Raw genomic sequence first — 12,358 nt, 5'->3', positions numbered from 1 at the left:
GGGCTAGAAAGGCGCATGTCATTGTAAGGGGAGGAATGGTCTTGGGCGACCAGGGCTTTGCCACTGAGCTGGGGTGCGGACCCCCTCTCCACAGTGGGGAGAATGCTACTTACGCCGCAGGAGGTGGTGAGGCCAAGTGAGTGCGGGTGCAGTCGTGAACCGTTGCCTTGAAACCCTTGTGTGACTGGGAGGGCGGGTGATTGCTCCGTCAAACCAGCAACAGAAGCGAGTGGAGGGTTCCCGTGCTGAGAGAGGCAGTAAAGCAGCAGGGGACCAAAGCCGAAGGCTGATCTCCCTTGAACTAGAAGACATCCCCGGCCTTTGTAGGCAGATGGCTGGCTGCTCCCACCACATCTGCTTCCCCAAAGAGTTGGAGATCTCCCTTTCCCCGGGGAGGGGGGTGGGGACAGGACTGAGGCAGACACCAGAGGGCGCTGTGTGGGACCCACACTGCCTTGGGTCCAAAAAGCAATTCCTGACATTAACGATGTTTAAATTTCTTTCCCCCTCCCTACCCTGCTATTGCTTGGGTGGCTGATGGGGGATGGTAAGTGGTGGCCAGAGTCAAGAGATTATGGGGACAGGCTAGCGGACTCTGCCTGGGCTGTGAGTTCACGTTGGTTACCTTCAGAGAGACAACCGGTGCAAGACTATTGTCAGTGAGTCACGGGGGTGGAGGTGGGTTCTGCTCCCTGCCAGGCAGGGCTGACGACCATCGCCGTGTGAGGCAACAGGAGCCGTGGTGCTCATGTGTGCTGGGATGGCAGGGGACAGCTTGGGGAGTGGGGCAGGCAGCTGTTGGATGCAGGACTCTTTTCTCCTGCTTCCCGGGCTGTGGGATGTATCTGGCCCAGCTGCTGTAAAAGTCCTGGGGGTTTCTGTTTGCTCTGTTTCCAGAGTGGAGTGGTGGCTGAGAAAGCATCGGGCAAGGGTGTGCCAGGGGCCAGTGAGAAGAAAGTGAAGATCCTCGAGCATCAACGCAATGAGGTGAGCTGGGCCTGCTGCGGAGCATCCCGGCATTGTTGTCTTAGACCGTTCGTCTTTTCCCCCAAAGGCGTGCCAGGCCTGGCTCACATGGCCTAGTGCTAATGTACGCACCTTACAAAGCAGTCCCACTCTTGGCATGACAGGCCATGTCTGCTCAGGACAGGCCCAGGACTAGGAGAGTAGCAGGGGGCTGTGGATCAGTCTGAGGTGCACTGGCAGAGCCTGCGGTGGGGGGTGGGGGTGCTGGGGTAGCATGAGGCTGTGGATTGAGCTGTGGGGGAGCTCTGGAGTAGCAGGGGGCTGTGGATCAAGCTGGCAGGGAGTGCTGGGATAGCGGGGGGGCTAGGGATCAAGCTGGGAGGTGGCACTGGGGTAGTGGGCTGGGGATCAAGCTGGGGGAAGCGCTGGGGTAGCGGGGGACTGCATTGGGCTGGGGGGAGTGCTGGGGATCGAGCGGGGGGGCTGGGGATCGAGCTGGTGGAGCAGGGGGCTGTGGATCACACTGAGACACACTGGCAGAGCTGGGCTGCCCCCTGCTTGTCTGTGACGTTCCTGCTGTGTCTCCTGCTGGAGCTGCTAGTTGCTCAGTAAAAGTCACCTAAGCATGAAGGTTTTACAAACGGTGGTTCAGCTGTGCCTGGCTAGCGGAAGGAGAACTGGGCTCTGCTTGGGTGCTCTGCTCACACACAGCTCCTGAGAGAGTGAGAATGCCGGGGGATAGGAGACTGGTAGGCTGCAAACACCTGTTCACCCCACTTGTTTGGGGGGAGATAGGTCCATGCCCCAGTTAACTGTGTGTCTTTCTCCCGCTAGCTGCTGGAGGTGAACAAGCAGTGGGATCAGCATTTCAGGTCCATGAAGCAGCAGTACGAGCAGAAGGTACCTCCTAGGTGTTAGCATGTGCCAGGGCAGATGCTGTGTCTGCGTCTGCATCTGTGAGCGCTACACACAGACCATTCTGGGCAAACTGTTCTCCTCCGAACTGTGCAATTCTTCTGCAGTGTCTCGCAGGCGAACGTGTGCATGTGCTTGCAGGGAGCAGCATGGGGACTACTCGGGTCTCCCCCACCCCTTTCGCGCACTCTCCATTCCCCAGGCTCTCTCCCCATCCATATAACCATTGAGTCTCCTTCCATCCATGCCAGCCTAGGCATCTATGCCATTCTCATCTTCACTGTGGTATCGGAGCCCTTCTCTTTCCCTTGGAACCTCCTGTTTCCTGCATGACACAGGTGGGGAGAGGCAGCTGAAGGGGCTGTGGGAAGTTTTAAGTTAAAATGCAGGTGGGGGTGGGTGGGCAAATGGGACTGGGGGTTGCACCTCTGCTGTGCACAAGCAGCTGCGGGGGGCGCTGCGTTCCAGACAGTCACGTGGGCGCCCTGTCCCCCGGCAGATCACAGATCTGCGCCAGAAGCTGGCAGACTCCCAGAAGGCGCTGGACGAGCTGGAGGCAGAGCGAGAGCCGAAGCAGAGGGACTTCGATCGCAAACTTCTCCTGGCGAAATCCAAGATAGAAGTGGAGGAGGTGAGTCTTGAGCGGGAGGGCTGTATCCTTCCCGCCACCCGGGAGCTGGGCTAAAACCAGGCACTTGTGCATTAGCTTCCTCTTGCCACAGTAACCCTGGCTGTTCCCAGCACATCCTCTCCCTCTGGCTCCCCAGGTGTCTCCTGAGCCAGGCTGCTTCGGCTGAGTCAGAGCCACTGTGTTAGCAGAATGATTGAACAAACTCTGGGCCGGGGCAGTGGGGAGAGATGGGACTTGTAGCTCTCCTCCACGGTCTGTGAGGAGGCAGCGATCCTTCTGCGTGCCATGCCTTGGAGCAGTGGGCAGGCCCCATGCGGACTCTCTGGGGGCACTCTGCCTCCCAGCGCCGGTGTCCTGCCCCAGCGTAGTAAAACCCCGCTGCATGGGAGCGAACAGTTGGAAGGAGGCTGCCTCCTGTCAGGCCCCAACAACCAGGCTGCTGCTCGCCCTGCAGCACCGGAGTCAGGGGCCGCCACAGGGCCTGGTAAGCAGGAGCAGGCCCATCTCACTGCTTTCAGACTGACAAGCCTGGCTGGCCTGGGGCGGAGGGGAAGAGGGTCAGACTAGGGGGAAATGTCTGCTGGGAGTGAGGGAGGGAGGCTCCGAAATCTTCTGAACCCTCCACAGGGGCCAATTCTAGTTGAGGGAAGGGCAGAGAGGTCTGACTAGACTCCCTTCTGCTGAGCCATGGCCATGCAAGAAGGCACCTTCCCGATCAGCGCAGAGGTGTTACTCTCTCTGCTCCCCGGTGCTTGACCCGAGGGGTGAGTCTTTCCTCTCTCGCACCCCGCTCTGCCACCTGGCTTCTCCCTTCTGTCACGCCCAGGGAGGGAACAACAGGCATGGAAGGAAGGGCAGTGGGTAACGTATGGCTGCGTCTTCCTCTGACCTCCCTGCCTCTGGCTCTTTCAGGCAGAAAAGGAGAGGCTGGCTGGGGAGGTGAGAGATCTGAAGCAGAGAATCAGCTTCCTGCAGGAGCAGCTGGCACCGGTCACCAAGCAAAGGGAGTACCAGGAGAAGGAGATCCAGAGGCTAAACAAGGTGGGTAACCTAGCAGCATCCAGCCCTGGTTGCCCCTGATAAGTCTTTGGTTTCCACGGACCTATTCAGACAGGTGTTCCTGTACCTCTGGCAAACTACAGTTCCCAGGCACTGCCTGCACCTCCTATCCAATGCACTGTGTCTCTGAGCAAGGCAGCAGCTGCTCCTTTCCATCCCCCTCCTCCCAGCTGGACAGGAAAGCCAGAGCAGCTGCTCCATGTCCTGCCTTCCTAGCCAGGATCTTTCACAGAAACCCCTCCTGGCCAGCTGTGCGGTGCCGGAGAGCAGCAGCCCAGGGAGACCTGTGGTGCCTGAGAGGGCGAAGTGCTAATGTTCTAGGAATTGGCTGAGCTGAAAGAAGAAACGTTTCCCCCCACCCCCCTTTGGGAAAAGTCTCTGATGGAATCTACCTCGCTCGGGATTATGGGAGGGCCTCCGCTCAGGACTCCATCAGACAGTGTGATGGCAGCTGGAGGCACGTCTCTACAGCTCTGTGGTTGGTAGCTGTAGGTCGCCGGGGTCCTAAATGGAGCCTGTGCTGACACTGTACAGGCCGCATGTTGCAAGCACAGCTGCGGGAAGGGCCTATGTCTCTTTTGGGGATGGGGCATTACGGGGGAAATAGCCCTTTATGGCACTTGGCTGGCAGATACCCCTTGTGCATCAAGCCTGCCTCTCCGGGTGTTCTGGATACCAGCCTGCCCCTCCTCAGACCAATCATGCCTGTCTCCGAGTTTGAGCCCTCTCTGTCTGTTCCAAGCCATGCTGGCTGACCTGCCCCTCGCCGCGGCCATGTCTGAATCCTGGAGGGACACAGCTGTGCCCTGGGCAGTACATGCCAGAGGCTTTGCCCAGACATCCCACAGCAGCGGCAGGCACGTCTCACTGTTGGATAGTATCAGGGGGTAGCAGTATTAATCTGTATCTACAAAAACAGTGAGTCTGGTGGAGATTTATTTGGGCATAACCATTCGTGGGTAAAACACCTCACCTCTTGCATGCATCTGAAGAAGTGGGTTTTTTACCCACGAAAGCTTATGCCCAAATAAATCTGTTAGTCTTTAAGGTGCCACCAGACTCCCTGTTGTTTTTGTCACTGTTGGATAATGACCAGGGCTCTGTTTGGTCCTTAGTTTCACCCTGGCTTGTCTGAGTGGTGACGGGGGGAGGGAGGGAGGGCCAGTGATAATGCGGGATTTTCCAGGAGGCGGAAAGGTGGGGATTTTGTTTCTTTTAATCAGCAACTGGAGCAGGAGAGGAGAGTGGGCCTGGGTGGTGGCTGTGCTCTTCACCTGCACCATGTCCAGGCTTCACTTGGTTTGTCTGCACTGACCGGATATCTGTTGTTCCGGGGCTGCCTTCTCAGCCCCCTTCCAGCTGGGCGTCTGCCCCACTACTATCTGCACTCTAATGGCGCCCCCTATCCCTCTTCACCCTCAGGCCCTGGAGGAGGCCCTGAATGTCCAGGCCCCTGCTCCCACTCCTACTGCACTCAGTAATGCTGCGGAGCCGGGCGGGAGCATGAGACCACACGAGCTGCTGACCCAGAATGAGCTCCTGAAGCAGCAGGTAAGGAGGGATTGTGGCGCTTTCTCACTCTAGTTCCCTGGGCTAGCTAAGGCTGCAGAGCGCGTGAACTCAGACCCTGGGAAGGTCTTGGGTCTCTGAGCAGATTTTGATGTGAATTCTTTGGTTAGCTTGGCATGAAGAATTTCAACAAGCGCTCACAGGGAGGTCGCCTGCCCTGCCACCCCCTGGAGCCTGCGGGAGGTGTCTGACAGGGCCCAGTGACCCTCTCTGCCTCTTCTCTGCCAGGTGAAGATCTTCGAAGAGGACTTCCAGCGGGAGCGGTGCGACAGAGAGAGAATGAACGAGGAAAAGGAAGAGTTGAAGCAGCAGCTGGAGAAACTTAAGAAGCAGTTAACAGTCTCCAACAACCAGGTAGGGTAGAGCAGTGGGGTGAGGAGTGGGGAGTCATGCTCAGAATGCTCTGTGCTCTGAAGCTAACGTCGAGGTGTTTTGGGAACAGGAGAGACAAATCTGCCCCTGAGCCTTCAGCTCTGCCATGCGATGGCTTCTGCTGTGTGCATGGATGCGTTGACACAGCCATTGCTGGGAGAGTTGACTGAGCACATGTGAAACCCACTGGCAAATGGAGCCGGATCTCTCGACACGATCCTTCCCTGACCCCCGTTTGTGCCGATCGGCCAGCGAGCTGACCCTCGAGGGTGTGGTGTGGGCAGTTTGCTCACTGCTCTGCGCAGATGAGATGGAAGTGAAGGCCGTGCCTGCTGGGAAGGGGAACTCGGGTGGGAGAAGACAGCAGTTTCCAGAGTGCTTTGGGGTCAGCAGGGGCTGGGGGGCAGAGACAAACACAGCAGACAACGTACATCCATAGTGTTCAGGGCCCTGCGATCCCACCTAGGATGGCGATAGACCCATGTCCCCAGCGCAGGAAAGCTTGCATCAGCCAGCAGCGTTCAGGTCTGCACTCCCCCCTGGTTCAGCTGAGCCCCCTGGCGTCACTCTGTGGTGGGGAGGGGTATGCGACGAAAGCCTCCCGCGAGCTCTGGCTTCTCACCAGCTCCAAGGGTCGGTCACTAAAAGGTTATTGAGATTAATTTGTTTTCTTGCCTCTGTCGTGGCCTAGAGCCAGCTCCCCCCAGCCTTGGGGAGCTTCGTGCTGAGGGTGGGTGGGTGCTGTCGTCTGTGAGATTTGAAAGCTCTCTTCTCCTCGCGGGAGTAGCTGAGAGGCCTGGGCGGAGGAGCCGTCTCCTCCATCACAGCTGCTTGGGCTGCTCTGTTTGACAAGTTGCAGAAGCTGCCCCTTTGGGGAGATTTGGGGCTGTCCTCCCCTGTCCCTCTCGCTCCGGCACGCAGCCCAACCGGTCAGTAGCTCTCGGGGCAGCCAGTGGTGGGAGACCCAAAGGAGCCTGTTGGCATTGGAGGCGTCAGGCAGGGCTTCTGTCAGTGCTGAAGAGGTGGCTTTAGGTTTTTGGCCCGAGGGAATCCTCCCCCCGCATTTGAGTGGGGGCTGGCAAAATTCCCCCGCCTTTTGGGCCGTAGCCCCCCACAGGAAACAAGCAGCCACTGGCTGCAAGTGCCTAGTGCCTGTGTGGCCGTGACGCAGGCCGGCCTGCGGATTTATTTTAAAGTCCCTCTGGAATCATGCTACTGACAGACCGGCATGTGCCCAGCGAGGGTGGGGGCAGTGGGTGCTTTTGGTGCTCCGGCTCAGGCCCCAGGTTCGGCCCCAGCGTGGCTCTCAGTTGCTGCTGCTGGGCTGCCCTGCCTTTGGCAAGCAGGAGTTCTGTCTGGCGTCCGCGGGGGGGGCTGTGCCACACCGCGGCAAGGCCCCTCTCCGTTCTGACCCTGCCTCTCCTCCAGCTGCGACTCTTCAAGGACGACTGTCAGAGAGAGAAGGAGGAGAAGGAGAAACTGAAGAAGCTGCTGAAGCAGCACAAGCAGGTATGGAGGGTGGTGGGTGGAAACAGCTCTCTCCTCTTGGGGACGGAGTGTTGGCCGGAGCAACGTGGGGGTTTTCTGGGGGCAGGGGATTGGAAAGGGAGCAGCAAGGCCAGGGCGACCCTGGGAGTTTGGTGCCCAGGCTGTAAAAACCCCTGCATGCTGGTGTGCAGCTGTTCGGGAGGCGAAGAAATCGGAACGTGTGCCAGAGTTACCGATGCGCGCTCTGCCTCCTGCCCCCAGCACAGAGGGTATGTCGAGGCATGGGCGGTACGGGGGTGGGGAGAAGGCATCTAGCCATAGCAGCACTGAGGTTGCTGTAGATGATGCTGGGGACTGAACCTGCCCTTGGCTGGTGCCGGGATCAGAGGACATGAAAGGATCTTACAGGCATCTTTGCCTCGGCCTAGGATCTTGTGCCAAGTGCGTGTCGGGCAGAGCCAAGGACCAGGGCTCGTGGTGCACAGATGCTCCCATGCCAGGCACATTAGGCTGGCACAGATGGGCAGAAGTGGGGTCTGTATAAGCTGGGCTGTCTCGGCTTTGTTCCTGAATCTGCCCGTCTGCCTCTTGCAGGTTTCTGGAGAGAGGCTGCACCCAGAGCCAGTCCCGGGGCCTCTTGGCCCTGCCTGCCCCATGTACCAGTTCCAGTATAGCCCTCCAGTGCCCCACCCCGTCTACCGTGGCTACGAGGACTGGCAGCAAATCCGGTACCCACCTTCAGCAATGCCGGGCGACCATCCACCAGTGCAAAACTTCCACCACTTCCCTCCTGTGAGTACCATCTTGGGAAGCCATAAGGCTGGGCCAGGGTGGAGCCATCCTGCTCCTTGCACGCACCTCCCAAGCTCTCCTGCAACGTCTGGATGTGTTTCAGGCAAGGTGGTTCCTGTCATACAATCCCCAGGTAGCAGCCTGGCCACCTCCTTCCACCCGACCCCCTGCCAGCTAAGTGTGGGCAGCCGCCCGCCCACTCGCTATGGGCCTCATTCCTTATCCCAGAGGGAGTGCAGCTGTGCACACACAATGCGTGTGCAGTCAGCGTGACTGCATGCGCATGTCAGGGACCGCACGCACAAATGACTGATCCGGACGATTTGCACACACTGCTGGTGGGGCACACATGGTGTGTGACTTAGTGGCAGAGCCAGGGACAGCCATCAGGAGTTTGTGGCTCATGAGTCCATGATCCATCTGCTGGACTCTGACCACTGATGAACCAAAATGTCAGTGTCTGTATGTCTGACCTCGCTGATATTTTCCTCTCCCCCATCTATCTAGCTAGGTGCTTATCTGGCCTCCAGCACTAGAATATCTGAGATCCTCACATTCTTGAATGCATTTATCCCTGGGAGGGTCTATTACCCCATTGTACAGAGGGAAACTGAGGCACCAAAAGACTGTGTGACTTGCCCAAGGTCACACAGGAAGCCTAGTGGAGCAGGGAATTGAACCTGGATCTCCCAAATTTTGGGACAGGGCCCTAACCACTGGAATATCATTCCTACATCCCCGTCTGCCTCCCGCCAAGTGGTTCTGTACAGAATCTGAGACTTCCTGTTTCCTGCCCTCCCTCATGCTGCCTCGTTCTTTGCTCTTCCTTTCAGCCAGAATACACCTGGCGCCCACCTTGTGCTGTGTCTAGGGCCCAGAACTCCCAAGCAGTGGAGGGAATGAAACCGCTGCCCAAGGAATCCGGTAAGGAAACGCTGCTCTCGCACGCCAGGTGTTACTTTCCTTCTGCTGAGAGTGTCACTGCTTGAGAACCCCGGACAGCTGCCGTTCATGCTGCAGCTCGGAAGGGCACAGTACTGCAGTGCATTGAGGCAGTGCGCGTGCATGGTCAAATCCCTTCTGTCACCAGCTTGGCATCGGTTTGTCCATGTCACAGACCTGCAGCACAAGGATCCGGGGGCTGTAGTGGAACAGAACGAGGTGCTTTGGGAGAGCCTGGCATGGGGAAGCTTGCACGCTACTCCCTTGCCCTCACTGGGCCTCGACTCTGCCACTGCTTAGCCCCAGGAGCATGGAAACACCTGTCTCAAAGCTGAGAGTAAAGTTAACTACAGGCCTGAGATGGCCCCTGACAGGCCCTTGGCCCAGCACGTGGGAATAACATGGGATGCTGCTGTGATCTATTTAAAAATGGCTCTAAATAGCGTGTGTATCAGGAGAGCGGAGTGATACTTACGCATTGTGGGTGTGCTTTCTGTCTTTCAGAACCTGCAGGGCTTGGGTTACCAAAAAACCAAAGGCCGGTTTAGCTGTGGGCTAATGTCAGAAGAAGAGGGGGCGGGAAGTGTGCGTGCCTGAGTGTATATAGACCCTGCCTCCTGCTAGTTATCCTGTTCACACACTCTGTATATAACAGCAGATCCTTGATGGGCTGGGAGCTGCTGAAGAGAGAACGCCCCGTGCCCTGAGGAGCTGCTGAGGAGCAAGTAGCATGGGTGCTTCCTTGGAATCCTGACTGGAACCCAGCCTACAGGGGTTGTGCAAATGGCCCCGGGTGGTGACCTTGTTCCTAGCCATGTCGCTTTGGTTTTAATTTGATTCCCAGCCTTGCATTCTGCAGCAGCACCTGCTGGGAGCCTCCCGTTTCCTATGTTTCAACAGAGCCTTCCGTGGAGGATTTTGCTGCAGCCTGGTTTTGTATTTTAACATGTATTTGCTGGCTGACCCCAGAGACTTTCCCATCAAATAGTTTAGGTGGGAGAACCGCCCCATACAATCCCATGATGAGCAGAGAGGCCAGCTGAACAGCTGTCTGATACCCTGGATAGATGGGTGGAGGAGAGGGTTTAATTGTGTGTGGTTCTTTTCATAGTTAAAAAGAAGCCAAGCTGAAGCTAAATTGAATCCATTGGTTCATATCATTTACCTGTGAACACTCTCTAGAACTAAAGTGAGCGCTCTGGCTTGGATGGCTTTTAAAGCGTCCCGAGCCCAGGAGCCAAATGTAAATGTCTCTCGTCTCTCCATTGAAACTCGGGCATGTAGCGCTTGCCCCATGTAGATACTGCCCAGCCCTGTGTACATACATATACATACACACTCACTGTCCATAGAAGACGTGGCATCCCTCATAGACTGACCTCACAGTCCAGTCTGAGTGATCAGGGAGCCGCTGGTCTATGGTGTGCAATAACCTGCCTTTATTGCTCCCAGGGAGCAGGCTGTGAACTCTACCCCTCTTCTCCCATGTCCCCAAAGCAGAGCTAATGAGCCGCCTTTCAGTAACGAGTTAAGATTTTAGGGCCCAATTCAGCAAGGTGCTTTAAGCACATGTCTAACATCAGGCGTGCTTTGACGTCAGTGGGACCTGCTCAAAGACAAGCGTGTGCTGTACCTTGCTGAAGTGGGGATCCGAGGGAGAGGAGGAAAACCTGATGGAAGCAGCAAACAATAGACACAAGTTCCTTTGTGGGGCCAGGCAGACCTGTTCTACTCCATCCTGTTTTATCCCACTGCAGTGCGCCCCTGGATTTGCCCTGCTCTGCAGACTCCCTGGAGTAGCTGTTGTGAAGTGCCGGGGTATGCTGAACAGGAGGCTCTGAGTACTTGCTGTTCAGTACTGGCAGTGGCTTTGAAGGGGTGACGGGTCTTCCAAAGAAAAAAATGACAATGAAACAAGGTCTGAGGACAGGAAAGGAATGGCCACGTTCCGATTCCTCAGTCTCCCTGAAGAGGCTAATGTGTCTGTTCTTATGCAAGCGTATTGTGTGTGCAGTGTATTGTCTGTAATTAATCTGCTGTATGTTAATTACACAAATGGTAATGTGTACTTTGGGGGGCTCTTGCCTCTTCTTTCTTGTGGGTGTCACTTTCCCTGGTTCCTCCAATTCCCTGTTAGCTGTGTGGGCTAGTTCTGAGGAACAGTGGGCAGATCTCTGCTGTTCTCTATACTGTTGAACAATAACGGGAAGGGAAGGGAAGGGGAGAGGAGGAGCTTTTCACCCCATCTTCTCTGCAGAGAAAACACCCAACTCATTGTCCCTCACCTTTTCCTCTCCTACTCCATCTGCTTGGGTTTCCTTTCTGGGATGGGAATGGACTCCAGTCCCCTCCAGCTGCTGACAGTCCCTGGAAGGGTACTTACCCCCATCTGAGGGAGGTGCTGTGGGTTGATGTAGCCCTGGACAATCGTAGGACATAGGAGGGTAAATTCAGGAAGTGAGCAGCACGACGTAGCACACCTAGCTCTCTAAATCATGTGCGCTTCATCAGCCTTTGTCCCAGCTTTGCGCTAGACTCCTTTTCAAAGTAGTTTGGGTTTTGTATTGTTTGTGCAGAAATGTGCCTATCCATACTGGTAGATATTTCAATATAATGCCTGTCTGTGTATGCACACCCTCCCCATGATCTCGATTTAAATCTGCTGCATAGACTAGATGGTGTGAACTTAAACCCCAGGGGAGCTTGCAATACAGGAGGCCAGCTGATAACTCTGTCTGTTTGCTGACTCTGCACTGCACATGTTGCAGTCCATGGGGTGCGTTCGCCCACCAGCCATTCACTGGGCTGTTGTCCATGATCACATGGCACCTGTGTCCCCAAGAACCCGTATCTGGCCATCGCTGGCATGTGACTGAGGGTTTCAGACTGTCAGTCTAACAGCTCTGTATTAGTGAGCTGGCCTCTGTTTGTCTGGCTCATATGAGTGGCCCCTTGGGCTTCCCAGGCACTGTTCACATGTGCAAAGCAAGTGGATTTGGCCATGGGGGTGTGAAGACAGGGCTACCCATGTAAAAGCAGCAGAGAATCCTGTGGCACCTTATAGACTAACAGACGTTTTGGATCATGAGCTTTCATGGGTGAATACGTATTCATCCACGAAAGCTCATGATCCAAAACGTCTGTTAGTCTATAAGGTGCCACAGGATTCTCTGCTGCTTTTACAGATTCAGACTAACACGGCTACCCCTCTGATATAAGGCTACCGATGTAACCCAGGCTAACAGAAGCGATTCCTTGTCTGCTTCTAGGGGCTAGTCCATAGGTAGAGACTTGAATCTGCTTCTGCCTCTGAACTAATGGACCAGCTCTTTTGGCTCAATCTGCCCTGCCTGCCTCAGACCAGAGGGAGAATAACAAAACCCCAGCTCTGGAGGCTGGCTGAACTATTTCTGTGAATACGGCTCGATAGCAAAAGGGACACCCACCCGGCTTACAGTGCTTGAAGCTTCTAACTAGCATACGCGTGTGTAAAACGCTCCGTGATTTGATCTCCCCTGACATCAGTCTCTCAGCTCGGTGGGTCCCCTCGGGGCCTGCTGGCTTCCTGTGACTGCCCAGTTCTGCACCCACCGCCCAGTGTCTTTTTTTTTTTTTTTTTTTTTT

At 56.0% G+C, this 12,358-nt stretch overlaps 1 protein-coding gene across 3 annotated transcripts in view; it reads left to right on the top strand.

Moving 5' to 3' along the window:
* Positions 1-10,802, top strand: part of TNIP1 (TNFAIP3 interacting protein 1) — a 43,919-nt gene extending 33,117 nt beyond the window's left edge. For 2 of the 3 annotated variants that reach the window (XM_032771866.2, XM_032771877.2), the window contains exons 9-18: positions 898-987; positions 1,801-1,866; positions 2,381-2,512; positions 3,425-3,553; positions 4,994-5,122; positions 5,369-5,494; positions 6,941-7,021; positions 7,595-7,792; positions 8,626-8,716; positions 9,239-10,802. In XM_032771866.2, the coding sequence (XP_032627757.1) occupies positions 898-987; positions 1,801-1,866; positions 2,381-2,512; positions 3,425-3,553; positions 4,994-5,122; positions 5,369-5,494; positions 6,941-7,021; positions 7,595-7,792; positions 8,626-8,716; positions 9,239-9,282 (1,086 nt within the window). In that variant the 3' untranslated portion in view covers positions 9,283-10,802. The remainder of the gene's footprint in view (positions 1-897; positions 988-1,800; positions 1,867-2,380; positions 2,513-3,424; positions 3,554-4,993; positions 5,123-5,368; positions 5,495-6,940; positions 7,022-7,594; positions 7,793-8,625; positions 8,717-9,238) is intronic. The other variant, XM_032771884.2, reaches the window with a different exon arrangement.
* Positions 10,803-12,358: the final 1,556 nt, after the last annotated feature.

Source organism: Chelonoidis abingdonii, chromosome 7 (genome assembly GCF_003597395.2).
Source record: "Chelonoidis abingdonii isolate Lonesome George chromosome 7, CheloAbing_2.0, whole genome shotgun sequence".
NCBI lineage: Eukaryota > Metazoa > Chordata > Testudines > Testudinidae > Chelonoidis > Chelonoidis abingdonii.
The sequence above is the reverse complement of the archived record's forward strand: the minus strand, read 5'-3'. Positions and strand labels throughout refer to the sequence as shown.